At 45.0% G+C, this 17344-nt stretch overlaps 1 protein-coding gene across 3 annotated transcripts in view; it reads left to right on the plus strand.

Annotated features, from left to right (window-relative positions):
* Nucleotides 1–17344, plus strand: part of IMMT (inner membrane mitochondrial protein) — a 45890-nt gene that overhangs the window by 21827 nt on the left and 6719 nt on the right. The window contains exons 5-10 of one of the 3 annotated variants that reach the window (XM_043983456.1): nt 637–750; nt 1165–1266; nt 4579–4715; nt 5741–5841; nt 11107–11245; nt 14194–14323. In XM_043983456.1, coding sequence (XP_043839391.1) covers nt 637–750; nt 1165–1266; nt 4579–4715; nt 5741–5841; nt 11107–11245; nt 14194–14323 — 723 coding nt within the window. The remainder of the gene's footprint in view (nt 1–636; nt 751–1164; nt 1267–4578; nt 4716–5740; nt 5842–11106; nt 11246–14193; nt 14324–17344) is intronic. The other 2 variants (XM_043983457.1, XM_043983458.1) reach the window with 2 other exon arrangements.

A 17344-nucleotide genomic window follows, 5' to 3' on the forward strand; every position in this document is an offset into this window, starting at 1 on the left:
GTTCTCCTTAACTCTTCTATCTTCTTTGTGTTGCTTTTCACCCTATAACTCCTGCACTCACATCCTTCCCTTTTCAAACTTTTATTCCTTTTTTCCATCATCTTCCCGCCCCCTCATCTGCAGCAACACAGGATGGAAATGGAGAGGATCTTGGGTGCTGTTCCTCACAAACTCTCCATTGGCCTCCCAGGCTGTGGCTCCTTTGTGCTTGTGTGTTCCTCTTTCCTTTCCACCATTTCTCCTGCTCGTTCTCATTTCTCCAGGCAGTTCTTCCATTCTTCCCACCTTCCTCATTCCTCATTCTTCTTTCCTGTCTTGCCCTTCAGGACTCTAAGTACCTGACCCTGTTCATTCAGCTTTCCTCTGGTCACTGCTTTTCCTTTCAGACAAACACTGACCGTCTTAATGCTAGTAAGGCCTCTTGACACGTGTTGAGCATCCTTTTCGTTGGAAAGGAGGGCCACTTTGAGGGACGTTTGTCTGGTTCTCTGAGGGCAGACTGCTCTACCTAAACAATCCCTGTATTTGAAGCGCTTGCCAAGTGTGATGTTCGTTAGTAACAGTGCAGGCATCTATGTGTTACTGAGTGACAAGCCAGGGGAAAATGCATTTGTCTTCGGTAATGTGTATTTATAGCACCTACAGAAGACGATCTGCCCACCCCATCTCCTGCTGATCAGCGTGAAGATTTTGTCCAAGTACCTCCGCTCGAACTGCTAGAAGGAAAACAAAAACCTTTCATTTCAGGTAGTACGTACAATTAATTGCCTTTTCATTTACCTCTTCTAAGTTCTACTGTGCTTTTGGAGTAGCTAGACACATTGGGACGATGATAACTTCCCTGCCATTTGAACTGTGTCACTTTTAAATGTTTGGTCCTCTCCAAGGTGGCTTTGGGAAAAGACTTGTGTCTCCATCCCGAGCACATCTGTTTGAACCTGAGGAGTTAGCAGTCAGGCCACTCACTCCCTTTCCATCTTTGGAGTGGTCGTGGGTATAGTGAGGAGAGATGTGGTTATAGAGCTGCCCTTGCTCCAGTCATGGAGTCCCGTTGTTACCACTAGCACAAGACCCATGCCCTGGCAGGTAGAAAACTGGTGTTTAAAGCCCCAGCATATGTGTAACTTCTGCATTGAAATTTGGTTCCTTCTGTTCTGTTGCAAGAGGAGAAATTGGCATATGAAACTTCATCTCCTAAAAAAGAGAGACTCCCAGAAGAGGCTGCGGCTCACCAGGATACAGAGGAACGGGAGAAAGCGGTCCACTGTATGTGAACAACCATAGCTCTAAGTATCGGGGGTCCTCTTTGGCTGCTGCTTAGGCTGGGCTTCCTTTGGTTCTTTCCTTTCCTGGGTGGCCAGAGGTGGTGTGTTCTTCACGACTGGGCAGCCTGTGGCTAGCCAGCCTCTTGTCAGCATCTTCATTTCATTATCCCTGTTCTTACCATCCCTCCTTATGCCATGGGAAAGTGCCTGCTGGGCAGAGAGCTGGATTCAGATTCAGGCAGAGTATGCGGTGCGTACCCCATGTGTCACACTCTGTTGGCATGAGTCATTGATTACGTGATATACAGACCTCAGTTTTCCTCAGCCATAAAATGAAGGGATTAGACCACATGAGCTACCACCACTATTACTAGTTAGCATTTATGGAATGTTTTCATTAACGTTACAAATATTTATCTCATTTGATACTCTCAACAACAATGGGAGGTAGATCCTGTCGTCTCATTTTACAGATGAGAAAACTGAGGCAGGCAGTGGTGAAGTGACTTGCCCAAGGGCACACAGCTTAACCTTTGTCTGAGGCTGAATTTGAATTCCAGTCTCTCTCGACTACAGGTCTTGCCCCCTCTTTACTGTTCCTTCTCTCTGTCTTCTTCTGTCCTCTCTGTTCCCTTCCATCTCTGAATCTGTGATCCTCTGTGCCTGTGACAGCATTCAGTGCTCTGGGGATTAGAGACATTGTTGTTATTGCTAATGGGGGATGAGAGCTCACATTTACCAAGCACTTTACCTTCATTTTAAAATTCGAGACTCATAGCCCCATTATGATAGAAACAGTACAAGGATCTGAGAGGCCTGGAGAGTGGAAAGGACTTGGCTGAAGATCAGCAGCCCTGGCCCCGCCTTGAGGGCCCGCACGAACGTGGCCCTGGGCTGCCACTGAAGGGAATTTTCCGAATGTCTGACACATGCCCCTTTAAGTGTATCCTGTACTTCCCTGCTTTTTAAAACAATGTATAAAACCATGATGAGCTGTTCTTGTTACTTGGTGGTCCTCAGAGGACCTTGTGTTTCTGGCAGGACTGTTTCTTGGAGGTTTCCAGGCTTCCCTGCTGCAGGTATGTTTGCCTCTGACCCTGCCCTCTCCCTTGCAGCTCCCAGAGCCAGTTAGAAGTCTGGGTACGTCTTAAGGAGGTCTGGAGTCGAGGGTCTGAGAACTTCCTCTCGCCCTTTCCCTTCACACCTGGGTATTTATTCTTTCTTTGATTCTTCCATTTAGAGTCAAAGACTTCTAGAACTGGAAGAAAACTTAGAGGGCCTGTCATCCAGACCCCGACTCCAACCCAGCTTCCCCGTCTAGCTGTTAGAGGTGTCATTAGTCTGGTTGGGTCGTCACTGGGGTCTTGTTTTGGGGTCTTGCAGTGCCTTTCTTTTCCCCAGGAAACTGTCACCAAATTCTGCTCGTGCTTATTTTGCTTCAGATTTCCTTCTCATAGCCCTTGTTAAAAGGTGTGTCACCCATGTTTTATACTCTTTTTTTTTTTTTTGGCTGGGCAATGGGGGTTAAGTGACTTGCCCAGGGTCACACAGCTAGTAAGTGTCAAGTGTCTGAGGCTGGATTTGAACTCAGGTACTCCTGAATCCAGGGCCAGTGCTTTATTCACTGCGCCACCTAGCCACCCCCCATGTTTTATACTCTTACAGTTTGACTCAGTCACTTCTGTCAACATTTAGTAAGCACTTTGCTCTGTGCAAGGCACTGTCCTGGGTGTTGGGGGCTATTCTCTCCTGGTGGGGAGGCCAGCCTGTGAGAGACTGCAGCACTAACGGTATGTATACAAAGTAATTCAGAGTGCTGCTGAAGGGGGGTTGTGAGAGGGGACCTCAAGAAAGACCTGCCACATGTCAGGGATGGGGCCATGGGATAGCAGATGGAGTGCTGGACTCACCCTTGGGATGACCGTAGTTCAAATACACCTCCATTAGACTGTGAACTCCCTGAGAGCAGAACGGCTTTTGCTTTTCTTTGTATTCCCAGCATAGGGCCCAGCACACAATAAACCTTTGTGCGGTCTCTGACACTTACCAGTCACTTGGCCTTTCTCCCCCTCAGTTTCCTCACTTGTAAAATGTGGGTGCCTCATCCGGATATCGTGAGACTCAAATAAGATGATGTATATAAAGTTTGGTAGACCTTAAAGTGCTATGTAAACGTCGACTCTTATAGTTTTCCTTAAGCATGTTTTGACTCCTATACATTTTCCATGTTAAATTTAAATGATCTGTTTCCTTAAAAGGATCACTGCTTGTTTAAATTTCTACTTTTCTGTTATTTATATTTCAGTTAAGCATGTCTTCCTTATAAGTTCTTCATCAACCCCCAACTTTGGGAATTCTTCCATTCTTTCCAAGTTCCCGCAGTGGCTTTTGGCAAGATTTTTCCTCTTTGCCTTGAAATCATTTCTCAAGACTTGTAAGCCCCAAAGCTTCTCAGGCCCCCTGAAGATGATGGCATATTCATGATTAGCAGTTAATGTTCTTAATCTTTATATCATCCCCCTGTCTCTTCTGATGCACTTTCCAGGCTTGTCTCAAGTTGTCTTGTATAGTCTAACTTAGATCATGAGTCAGTATATGGGCAGAGTGCACTATTTTGTTCCATATCATTTTTTTGTACATGGCATCCAGAAAATATTTGGAAATAGTATCATTCATTTTTAGTTGTCCCATCTTGGGGTATTTGGGGGCATTTTTATTCTTTTGTGTGTCTGCAGAACTATCCTAAGCCGGTAGTATATTAGAGACTCCTTTTCATACCTTAGATGTGTCTTTGCTTTGAAACTTTGTAGAAATCATTCCTCCTCTTCTCTTCTATCTTCTGTTGGACAGTTTTCCCTCCTTTTGTGCATTTCTTTTTCTGATGTCTGTTTCCTCTTAGGTTAGCGAATTGTCATTTTTATTAATTGTCTATATTTTGTAGGGATATATAGTGAGTATCTTGAAATGCCATGACTTGCCAATTTCTCTTTTTTGGTCCCATGTCAATCTAAATCTCTGTTCTCAAGTATTTCGGATGTCAAGAGTTATTTGTGGTTATAACATGATGCTAAGTTTTTGCCTTTAGGCTTGGCACTTGGATGGCAGAATCCCAGGTCTGTGCCAACACCTTTTCTAGTTAACTGTGATTTGGGTTATCTCCGGTATTCTGGGTCCCAGCTTCATAAGGACCAGAGATACTGTCATGGGGAAGCCCTTCAGGAGAGTCAGGGTGGGAGGAAAGAGAGATCATGCTGCCACTGAAAAGACTCCCTTCCTGGTGATGGATGCTGATTAACTCTGGGTTTTCTTTAAGCTCTGGCCAAAAGCTTGGATGAGTCTCTAAGCCGAGCTGCTCAGATCACTCTGCAGGCCATTGACGCTCAGCACAATGCCGTCCAGGCCATCAACACTCACTCAAGCATGCTGAAGAAAGCTATGGATGACTCAGAGGTAAGCCAGAGCTGTCATTCACGTTGAATGGACTGAACAAAACAACTCTTCTTTTAGCATGAGAACAATTGAGAGCACTTGTTTGTGCATTGGGTGAAGTCATCACATTTCCTTTTTTAAAACTAATGTCGGGGCAGCTAGGTGGCGCAGTGGAGAAACAACGGCCCTGGAGTTCAAATCCGGCCTCAGACACTTAACACTTACTAGCTGTGTGACCCTGGGCAAGTCACTTAACCCCAATTGCCTCACCAAAAAACAAAAACAAAACAAAACAAAACAAACTAATGTCAGTGCAGTATTGATTATAGCCCATATCAATACAATTATAATCTGCTTTGTCACAGAACAAGTGCTTAATAAACCTTTGTGGATTTGGATCAATGATCTCATTAAGAGGGTTGGCTGGAAGTAAATCTTCCATGTTGCATTGCACTTGCATCAAAGATCACTCTTGTCTCTTCGTGGGAAAACACCTAGGGTCCCTTGTCTAGGCCAAGGTTTTTAGTTTCCCCTGACTGGAGTGTGTCACCGAGTGGCTCCTGGGCCTTGACAAGGCAGGTCGGGGTGTTGTTTTCCTTTAAGGATAAAGAGGACCATTTTAAAACTGAATGTTGGGGGGGGGGGGCTGCACCTTTGTACTCCCCCCAGAGATCCTGATAGAGTTAGGAAGTTGCAGCAGGGAAACCTGAAGGATTCACAATGTCACAAAGCGTAGAACGTTTGGCTTCTGCTCTGATGTGGCTCTGGACACCCCTTGCGGTTCTGGGGGCCCCTGCCACTGGACTGCTGGCAAACTAGTCGGAAAAGCATCATGTCTGGGCTCAGAGGACTGTCAGTGATCTAAGGAGAACTTTTTACTACACAGTGGGCTCCTGAGGGCCATTTCTCCAGTCCACAACCTACTCCCAAAGCAGTAAATGGCTGCATACTCGCTCAAAACCACCTGACATTTTGGTGTCTTTGCCCACTTGGGCACTTGTTACTCTTGGTCAGCTCTGCCTAACGACAAAGATTTTGCTTTCTAGGTCGAGAATGGAAAGTCAGTGCAGTGGCGGTCAGTGGAGGATGCCTTGAAGGAGCGCAGAAAGGCCGTTGATGAAGCTGCTGATGCCCTTCTGAAAGCCAAGTAATTGATTATTTGTTCTTTATGAAGGAAATTAGTCTAAGAAAGAAAGAAATAAAGGGTGAAACTCCTAGTGGAGAATTTTAGATGAGAGAATTAAGGTTTTCTTTGGATTGTGACTTGGCTATATTATCAAGCTGGAATTTACTACGGCTGTTCTCTGCCCATGTGGGCAGACGTGGGAGCATTTTGAGCATACTAGATAATAAGAGTTTTGTGTAATAGGGTTATTTTTATTCATTGTTTTATGTGGACTTTATTGATAATGAACCAGGATCCTAGAAATTAGTGAGAAACACAACACACCAGTTTCTTCCTGTCCTAAGGTATTTAGAGAGAAGCATTTCTAAGCTGCAGGATTTGCTTGCAGGGATATTGTGGAGTGGATTCTGGTAGTGGCTAGGAGGATAAACTGGATCTCTAAGATGTCTCCCAGCTCTGGCTTGGGAATATACATTATAAAAGGGCATGTAAACTTACATGAACTGATGCTGAGTGAAGTGAGCAGAACCAGGAGAATACACAGTAACAGCAGCATTGTGTGATGAGCTTGGGTGGACTTGACTCTTCTCAGCAATACAATGATCCAAGGTAATTCCACATCCAGAGAAAGAACTGTGGAGCCTGAATGCAGACTGAAGCAGACTAGTTTTCCCTGCTGGGCGACAACTCTCCTGTCCCCTCAGCGTCTTTTCAGGCTAAATGACCCCATTCCCTTGGGTGGCACTTCATGGCATAACCCGATGCCATTCGCCTTCACGGTTTATGTATATCCTGCTTCCCACGGAGGGCCTAGAAGCGGACCAGTACAGCAGGTCAGGTCTGGCTAGAGCACTGTGCACTCCGTCTCTCTTTACGCTGGCTCTGCTCTCCTACTGTGGACTCAGCCCGCCTGGTACTCATCAATTGTAATCATTTCAGCTGCACATTTGTTAAGCCGGCCACTTTTGCTTTTATCTACGTCATTGATAAACATGTTGAAGCAGTCCAGAAAGCACACATGGATCCCTAGGCAATTCCCCTGGAGACCTATGAAGTTGACGTATTCGTGACAACTTTGGGCTGGGGGTCCATTCATTCAGCCTGCTCTGAAAATACCCACCAGTCCCATTGACTGGCACATTTTGTCATCTTGTTTACAAGAACCATTGCATGCCTGAAGTCAGTGCAGACGCTTAGGGAGTAAGCTGAGCCTGACCTGGAGCCACACTAGCTCTTTGTGATCGCTGCTCATTAAACATGGAGCAAGCTAGCTGGCCTAGTTTGTAGCCTCCATTTGCCCTTCAGCCCCATGGTATTCTTCTTCCAGAGTTCACTGACACTAGCTTAGCACTCTGACTGAATTTCCTACTGCCTGCTGACCTGAGGGGCACCGGCTGTCCCTATTCATGATGGGGGATGGGAGTGGGAAGCCTGAGAGCTGGAGCTATATTGTTGTTCGGTTGGTCATTGATTTTCAAAAAGACAGTTGTTGTTCAAAACCTTTTCTCAAAGTCACTTTGGATGTCTAAGTTGGGCTGTGTTTTTAAAACTAACTATTGCTTCACACCTTGTACACAACTACATAGTGCTGTATGCTATCAAAAATTAACTTTTTTTTTTTTTGGTGAGACAATTGGGATTAAGTGACTTGCCCAGGGTCACACAGCTAGTAAGTGTCAAGTGTCTGAGACCAGATTTGAACTCAGGTCCTCCTGAATTCAGGGCCTGTGCTCTATCTACTGTGCCACCTAGCTGCCCCAGAAATTAACTTTATTTGTAAATATTTTCCCTTAACTAAAATACTTTGAGGTTTTGGTGTAGGGCTATAGAATGATCTTTTTTTGTTTTGTTTTGTTTTGTTGTTTTTTTGGCGGGGCAATGGGGGTTAAGTGACTTGCCCAGGGTCACACAGCTAGTAAGTGTCAAGTGTCTGAGGCTGGATTTGAACTCAGGTACTCCTGAATCCAGGGCCAGTGCTTTATCCATAGCACCACCTAGCTGCCCCAATCCTCTTTATTTTTAAAAAATATTTTCCCCCCAATTATATGTTAAAAACAATTTTTAACATTCTTTTTAAAAAAAATAGAGTTTGAGTGCCAAATTCTTTCCCTTTCTTATTCTCCTTCCTCTTCATTGAGAAGACAGTTTGATATAGCTTATACATGTGCAGTCCTGTAAAACATGTTTCCACATTAGTCATGCTGTGAAAGAAAATAGACCAAAAAATAAGAAAAATAAAGAAAGTGAGAAAAGGGGCAGGGGTGCTTTGATATGTATTCAAACTCCATTTCTTTCTCTGGAGGTTGACAGTATTTTTCATCATAAATCCTTTGAAATTGCCTTGGCTTGTTGTCCTGATCAGAGTAGTAAGTCTTTCACAGTGTTCTGGTTCTGCTCACTTTGCTTCAATTCATGTAAGTCTTTCCAACTTCCTGCTGGAAAACATCCTGCTCATCATCTCTTTTTTTCTTTCTTTCTTTCTTTTGGTGGGGCAATGAGGGCTAAGTGACTTGCCCAGGGTCACACAGCTAGTAAGTGTCAAGTGTCTGAGGCCGGATTTGAACTCAGGTCCTCCTGAATCCAGAGCTGGTGCTTTATCCACTGTGCCACCTAGCTGCCCCCCTCATCATTTCTTTTTTTTTTTTTTTTTTTTTTCTTTTTGAGATATTTTATTTTTTCCGTTACATGTAAAGATAGTTCTCAACTTTTGTTTATACATGCTTTACACTTTCAGATTTTTCTCCCTCCCTCCCTCCCCTCCCTCCCCCCTCCCCTAGACAGCAGGTAATCTGATATAGGTTATATCTATATATATCTATACATATACATATAGATATATATATACACACACATATATATACACATAATAACATTAATCCTATTTCTGCATTAATCCTGTTACAAGAGAAAGAATCAGAGCAGTGATGCAAAACCTCAAAATAGAAAAAAAAACAACAGCACCCAAAACAAAAGAAATAATATGGTTCAATCAGCATCTATACCCTCATCATTTCTTAAAGCACAGTAGTATTCCATCACAATCATATATACCAGCTTGTTTAGCCATTCCCCAATTGGTGCCTATAACCTCTGTTTCCAATTCTTTGCCACCACAAAAAGAGCTGCTATAAATAATTTTATACATATAGGTACTTTTCCTTTTTCCCTTTTTTTTTCTTTTTAATCTTTTTGGGATACAAACTTAGTAGTGATATTGTTGGGTCAAAGTATATATGTGTGTGTGTGTGTGTGTGTGTGTGTCTGTCTGTCTGTCTGTCTGTCTACATACATGGCTTTATAGCCCTTTGGACATAGTTCCAAACTGCTCTCAGGAATGGTTGAATCAGTATACAACTCTACCAACAGTGCAGTAATGTCCCAATTTTCCCACATCCTCTCCAACATATGTCATTTTCCCTTTCTGTCTGTATTAGCTAATCTGACAGGTATGGGGCAATACCTCAGAGTTGTTTTAATTTGCATTTCTCTAGTCAGCAGTGACTTAGAGGATTTTTTCATAGGACTATAGATGCCTTTGATTTATTCATCTTAAAGCTGTCTGTTCATATCCTTTGACCATTTCTCACCTGGGGAATGATTTATAATTTTAATAATTTAACTTAGTTCTCTATATTTTTGAGGAATGAGGTTTTCACCTCAGAAACTTGGTATAAGATTTTTTCCACTGTTAGAATACTGTGTATTTCCCTCCATCCTTTTTTCCCATTTATCTTTCTCTCTCTCCTTTCTCTCCTTTCAAAGTGTTTTCTTTCTGACCACCTCCCCCAACCCACTCTCCATTTTATCAACCCCTTCCCATCTTCTCTTATCCCCTTCTCCTACTTCCCTGTCAGGTAAGATAGATTTCCATACCCAGCTGAGTATGTATGTTATTCCTTTTTTGAGCTCATTCTAATGAGAGTAGGATTCAAAATCTCCCCGCCCCCCCCCATCTTCCCCTCCACTGTAAAAGCCCTTTTGTACCTTTTTATGTGAGATAATTTACCATATTCTATCTCTCCCTTCTCCCATTGGGTCCCTCTTTCTCACCCCCAGTGGATTATACTCAGTTTTGTTGATTAGGCCATTCTTGTTTGTAATACTACCTCCTTTGTCCTTTGGATTATATTCCAAGTTCTCTGATCCTTTAATGTAGACGCTGCTAAATATTGTGTTATCCTGATTGTAGCTCTCTAATATTTGGATCATTATTTTTTCTGGCTGCTTATAATATTTTCTCATTCACTTGGGAGCTCTGGAATTTGGATTCCTGGGAGTTTTCATTTGGGATCTCTTTCAGGATTGGTGGATTCTTTCTATTTATATTTTACCCCCTCTCCTTTTAGGATATCAGGACAGTTTTCTTTGATAATTTCTTGAAAGATGATGTCTAGGCTCTTTTTGTGATCATAGTTTTCTGGTAGTCCAATAATTCTTGTTTTTTTGTTTTTGGGGGGGAGGGGCAATGAGGGTTAAGTGACTTGCCCAGGGTCACACAGCTAGTAAGTGTCAAGTGTCTGAGGTCAGATTTGAACTCAGGTCCTCCTGAATCCAGGGCCAGTGCTTTATCCACTGTGCCACCCAGCTGCCCTGGTCTAATAATTCTTAAATTCTTCTTAATCTGTTTTCCAGGTCAGTTAAATTTTTCCAATGAGATATTTTATATTTTCTTCCATTTTTTTCCCATTCTTTTGATTTGATTTTATTGTTTCTTGATGTCTGGTGGAATCATTACCTTTCACTTGCTCAGTTCTAATTGTTATGCAATTATTTTTTTCTTTGAGCTTTTGTAACTCCTTTTCCATTTGGCCAATTCTACTTTTTGTTGAATTCTTTTCGGTGGATTTTTGTACCTCTTTTATTACCATTTGGCCTATTCTTTTTTTTTAGGTGTTATTTTCTTCAGTCCTCCATTGACTCTTTTTTCATGTTTCAGTCAGTGTTATGCCCACCCTGAGTAACGCATTCATAAGATGTTTTCAGCATGTGAAGGTACTTCATAGAGGAGGCCATCAATTTTGTTGCATTCTCTGATGCGTAGGGGTGGTTTAAGAATGAGTGGTGTGACTATTTCTACGGCTGACTCCCATCTGTTAGAATTTCTGCAGCTGCTTTCAGCTGATCATAGATGACCAAAATTGCCGGTACCTTAATAGGTTGATGGCAGGTGACTCAAGTTTCTATCCCAAGCCTCACAGAAGTCATCTCTTGTACTGCGTTTCAGATTCCTTTGTAGTATGCAGCAGTGTGTCACAAAACAAATGCTCCTTTTTTTCATGTCTTCAGAGAAGAGTTTGAGAAAACGAAGAGTGTCATTGAGAACTCCAAGAAGAGAACCGGGCTCGTGGGGGGCCAGAATCACATAGCTGCTGCAGAAGAGAATCTTCAGAACATGATTGTTGATGTGGATAATATGGTCAAAAAGGTGAGTTTCTTCTGTTCACATCACTTGGAGCTGGGCTGGTGGCTTCCAGGAGAAGCTCGTGATGTATCACTCACCTGGAGTTTTATGTCACAATCACCAGCCCAGCTGAAGCTGTTGTTTTAAAAAGGGTCTTTGGATATACATAGATTTATTTTACTAGTAATGGAGGTTATCTGGTTTCTGATTGAATTACAATTAATAAAAATGAAAACAAAAGATAAGAGAGGAAAACCTGCATGTTCTGTGTATGGAATTACATTCTAGGCTCACTGAATACTTTAAATCAGGAGCAATTCAGTGTCCAGGTTAGAATTTGATTTAACTATGAAGACAACTAAATTGCCCGATGAGATAAAGACACACCTTCTGTTTTTAGTGTGTCTGTAGTTCATTTTCTCCAGTCCCCATTTTTACCATCGAAATGGATGATTCCTCTTGGCTTGAATTCATGGAAGGGGTCAGAATTTAGTCAGAAACAATCCTCTCAATGCCATGGAGGAAAAGATACCTGGCACAGAGCTAGAAAGGACGTGGTTTGGCTCTGTCCTTCTCTTTGGATCACAAGGACCCAGGCTAGTTCCTGGCACATAGGATGCACTTAAATACTTATGGAGAGATTAATTTCCTCTTTGGTCAATTTCTCTTCCTAACTGGGGCCTGCAATCCCTATACCTCCATGTTCTCAGGCCATACAGCTATTCTAACTTCGCTTCCAGGCTTCATCATGTAGTTAGCCTTAGTAACACTACATAGTCCTTTGGGACATCCAGGTGGTGCAGTGGAGTCAGGAGGACCTGAGTTCAAATCCTACGTCAAACATTTACTAGCTGTGTGACCCTGGGCAAGTCACTTCACTCCAATTGCCTTAAACAGTCCAGGGCCATCTCCAGTCGTCCTTATGTATATCTTGCCACTTGACCCAGATGGTTCTGGAGGAGAGAGTGAGGCTTTGCACAGCTCTCCCTCACTTAAATCCAATTCAGTGCAAGTCATGACATCGCCCCAATGTCACGGTCCTCTTTGAGAATGAAGGACAAACAACAACAACGCAGGGCTCTACTGTAGACTCTTTTGCCCCCTTTTCTCATTACTGTTCGTCCCGTGCCAGGCTTGGATTCCTCCTATGCTATCATCCCCCTCCTTCACTTCTCACCTTGATGAATGGAGCTAAGGAAATCACAGTGATGCTAACTGGGTACATTATAAATGCACATTGTACAGCTACACCTGGGTGCACACTACAACCAGGCATCCAGCCAATCTTTTGGTTCTTCCCTAATTGATTCCCTGCTTTTCTCCCCACAAAAGCTTTTCCGTACTTTTCTTCTCGAGTCAAAGTTTCTACACCTCCCCTTCCCCGTCCCCATTCAGCTGAGAGTTTTGCCTTTTTTTTTTTTTTTTAACTGAGAAGAAGGCCATTCCAGTGAGCTGCTTCTTCTTTTTCTCTTTGCCCGAGAACCCTTTGACATCAGTTCTCTCTCACACTCTTCTGTTTCCCCTGGTCTGATGATGAGGTGTCTCTTCTCCTTACCACATGTCCCATCCCCTTCTGACTTCAGCAGCACATCTAAGTGCTCCCCGTGCTTCAGAAAGCCTTCCCTAAAAGCCTCATGACCATCCTCTTCATCTTGTCCTAACTCCCATCTTCCTTTCTTAGCCAAACTGGCTGCTTTCATTTCCTCTCCTCTGACACACCTCACGGCCCTCTGCAGTCTGCATTCTGACCGCATCATGTGCCTGAACCTTCTCTCTAAAGAGTTACCAGCGTTCTCCTTGATGCCCAATCTGCTGGTCTTTTTTCTGTTGCCGTCTTTGAGCTCTGTTGCCTTTGGGCCACTTGGCTGTCCTCTTCTCCTGGATGCTGTCCTGTCAGGGCCTTGGTGACAGCCCTCTCTCCTCCTGCACGTCTGACTGCTCCTCCTCTGTCTCCCTTGCACCTCATGCCTCCTGGTTGTGGGTGTGCTCCGAGGCTCTGTCCCGGGACCTCTTTGTATGAGTTCTCTCTCAGTAACTTCATCTCCTCTGGCTTTGCTAATCATCTTTATGCCAGGGACAGCTGGGTCTGCATGCCCAGCTCCTGCTCTTCCCTGATGATCCAGCATCCCCAGTTACCTGATGGACTTTTGGACACATCTCCAACTGAACACGTTTATGTTTCCCCCAAACCCATCTGGTCATTTGGGTGCTCTCGCGACTCTTCACTCTGCCTCATTGCTGTGTGAGTACATGTTATCAAGTATTGGTCACTGGGTCTTGGCATTTCTGTCTCCACCACGTCTCTCCAATCCAGTGCCTTGTCTTCACTTAGAGCTATGACCCGAGTTCAGGACCTCATCGCCTCTTGCCTCATCCTTGTAGTAGCCTTGAAGTGGGGTTTCCTGCCTCAAGTCTCTCCTCACTTCAGTCTACCCTCCATACTGTTGCCAGAGTGATTGTCCTTATATTTATTTTGGACCACGTGCCTTCTCTACAGTAAACTCCGGTGACTTCAGCTCGTAAAGTCCTTCACACTCTGCCCCTCACATCCACCCCAGCTCATGGTCTGGATGTTGCCCGTGGTCCTGCCAGTCCTCCTCTCCCTTGCTTGTGGATCCATCCTCCGTGGCTTCAGTGGCCCGCCTCCCCTCCGCTGCCTCGCCGATGCCTCTCCCTGTCCTGTCCCTGCTGACGCTCTCCCTTGCACACTGCCTGGTATCTGCATACCGTCTTTGTATATTCACATATATTCTGTGTCATACTTCGGTGTGACTCCTTATCGTGTGCTCCTTGTGAGCAGGGACTGTTTCACTGGATTTGTGTCTTGGCATCTCCCGCAGGGCCGGGCGCACTGGGCCTGCTCAGTTAGTACTTGATTGAGTTCTCTCCTGTTTGGGTTAATGTCCTTGTGAAATGATGCATACGTGACATTGAGTGCTCTTTTTAAACAAGAGATGTTTGTGTTTGTTCAGGTCCAGGCAGCTCAGTCTGAAGCCAAAGTTGTCACTCAGTACCATGAACTGGTGGCCCAAGCCCGGGATGACTTTCAAAGGGAATTGAATAGCATCACCCCAGACGTGCTTCCTGGTTGGAAGGGGCTCAGTAAGTATGACCAGCACGTTGGAAAACCTTCTTGGACCGTTGCTCAGGTGCCCGATTCAACCCAGATGCTCCAACAGTTGTCAAGATCCCTTATGATGAATTCAGTGAAAAAGAAAAGATCTGTTGGTACCAGATGCCCCTTTGTTTGGGAATTAGGGGTCTTGGGATTCAGTGTGCTGGGCCGAAGACCATTAGAGCAACTAGATAGGTGTGTGGGGTGAGAGCTTGACTCAGGGAAGGTCCAGGCCACGGGGTTGTGACTTACACTGTCCATGAGGTCTTTTTTTTTGTGGGTTTGGTGGTTTTTTTTGGTGAGGCAATTGGGGTTAAGTGACTTGCCCAGGGTCACACAGCTAGTAAGTGTTAAGTGTTTGAGGCCGGATTTGAACTCAGGTCCTCCTGACTCCAGGGCTGGTGCTCTATCCACTGCACCACCTAGCTGCCCCTGTCCATGAGGTCTTAATGAGGTGACCTTGGACTGGGAGAGGATGCAAGGACAAAGTATCTGCTGGAAGCTGTTCAGGCGATTTCAGTGAACATTTATTAGTTGCCTTCTGTGTGCGAGGCAATATGAAATTGTCTTCTCCGTCCTTCGATAGCTTTTGGACTGTGGATGACATTGAAATGTAGAACGTGTAAATAGGCACTGATTCAAGGGAGGGAGGAGTGCTAAGCCCCTATCTGTTCTCAAGTCTTTTTTACAGTTATCGTGTGTTCTCTGCTCATGTGCTTGAGTGCGTCCCCTTCTGCCTTAATCCTCCTCAGGGCCTCTGGTCCCTGGGAGCCTTTCCCAGGAGGTCTAGGCAGCGTGCTGGAGACCCCCCTCACTCTTCTGCTCTGACCAGCCCGTCTTTTCCTATCAGACTCCTGTCCTTCAGATTGGTGCTGGCTCTACCCTACTGCCTGCTGACACGCAGCATCTACTTTTCACTTGCCTTACATTGAGCATTCCTTTTTAATTCTTTGGAGGCAGCTGTATTTCATGTCTGGCTGACATAGAGCAATGCAGGGTTTTTTTGGTTTTGTTTTATTTTTTTGCAGGGCAATGAGGGTTAAGTGACTTTCCCAGGGTCACACAGCTACTTAAGTGTCAAGTGTCTGAGGCAGGCTTTGAACTCAGGTCCTCCTGAATCCAAGGCCAGTGCTTTATCCACTGCGCCACCTAGCTGCCCCCAACAGGTATTTTTTTAAGTGGGTTTTTGGGGGGTAGCTAGGTGGCGCAGTGGATAAAGCACTGGCCTTGGATTCAGGAGGACCTGAGTTCAAAGCCTGCCTCAGACACTTGACACTTAAGTAGCTGTGTGACCCTGGGAAAGTCACTTAACCCTCATTGCCCTGGGGAGGGAGGGGGGAGTGGTTCTTGGTCAGCTGCCAGGTATTTACTCTAAGGCAGTCATTGACAAAGAAAGTTTCCACTCCTGCCAAAATACTTGTGGTGGGCCTTTTGGTGAGTGCAAAAGAATGGGAAACAAAATCAATGTCCATCATTTGGGGAACAAGCTGTGGTCCGTGAATGTAATGGAATATCACTGTGCTGTCAGAAATGATGGGGGTGACAAATCCAGAGAAACATGAAGAGAGTGAGCTACATAAATAGATGTAGTGACATCAGCAGAACCAAGAGCACAAGATACCCAGTGACTCTGACCAAGTTAAAGAGCAGGGTTGGCCCCCAAGGAGAGAGCGAGCCAGCACACCCCTCTCCCTTCCTTTTGGGGTTGGGATCAGTGTCACACTCTGTTGGCGCCCTGATCACTCTTTTTGTTTTGTTTTTCTTTCCTTTTTTTTTTGTTTTTTGTTTTTGTTTTGTGAGGCAATTGGGGTTAAGTGACTTGCCCAGGGTCACACAACTAGTAACTGTTAAGTGTCTGAGACTGGATTTGAACTCGGGTCCTCCTGAATCCAGGGCAGGTGCTCTATCCACTGCGCCACCTAGCTGCCCCTTTCCTTCCTTTTAAAAAATTTCCATAAGGGATGGATCTGTATGTGTGTGTTTTGAGGGGGGTGGGGCGTGGGGAGGGGGAAGGGCAGTACAGAGGGAAATGTAGGAGAGACATACAGGAGAGGTGCCAGTAAAAGAAAGTCTGGGAAATAAAATGGGAGCTTGAGGGGGCGTTCCGGCCTGCTCTCCTTGTTCTTCAGTTCTGGGCCCACTTCTCATCCATCTGTTGTCCTGCTTTGTATCCTGATTCCTAAGCTCTGAAGGCCAAAGGTCCACACCCACCTTGTCATCTGGGTGCTAAACACGTTCATTCACTTGGTCCTTCTGGTGTGGGTGGGCAGGGCAGACTCCTGAGTGATTCCGCTGTTTCCCAGGAGGCTCTGTGGATGGGTACGGTTGGCACCCTGTCATCTGCAGGACCTCCTCAGCCAGAGGGCCGCATCCCTCAGTGCTGGCCCTCCATGCCAGGAGGTTTGTGATCAGAGATGGTCATCAGACAGGGCTATTTCTGTAATTGTGGCTTTTAAGGAAGTTGGAGTTATTTTGATACATGGAGAGTAGAGAGACACCATGATGAAAAGGGGGCCTGCCCTACTGACTTGATTATTTTTCTTTGTCAACATCCAGAAAGTACAATGTCATTAGTCAGTTTGAAATGGTCAGTATGTGGTACTTTGAGTGCCACTTAGAGAAAGGCAGGCTGCCCATTCTCTGCTCATCCTCTCATCGAGGACGTGCCTAGGTGACTAAAAGAGTTGTGTGGTCGTAGAGTCGGCCTAGACGTCTGGTCATGAATGGTCCCTCAGGCCTTCCCCATTGGGTCCACGTCATTGTGGATCACCTTCGTGTGCCATTCTAAAGCTTTGGTCAGGACTTGGTCCAGCCTCCAGAAGAGAATGTCGTCCTCGGCACCTCCACATAGCTGACCCTCGGAAGCATCCCTGGCCTTTGTTATCTGTGGCAGCGGCATCAGAGGAGATGCATCACCATGTGTTCTGCCACTGGACCCAAGGACTGTGGGGTCTTTCCATAAGGCACCTCTTGCATGTGCCAGTGAGCTCCTGAAGAGCGAGGCCTTT

The sequence above is a fragment of the Dromiciops gliroides genome, chromosome 2 (genome assembly GCF_019393635.1).
Source record: "Dromiciops gliroides isolate mDroGli1 chromosome 2, mDroGli1.pri, whole genome shotgun sequence".
Lineage (NCBI taxonomy): Eukaryota > Metazoa > Chordata > Mammalia > Microbiotheria > Microbiotheriidae > Dromiciops > Dromiciops gliroides.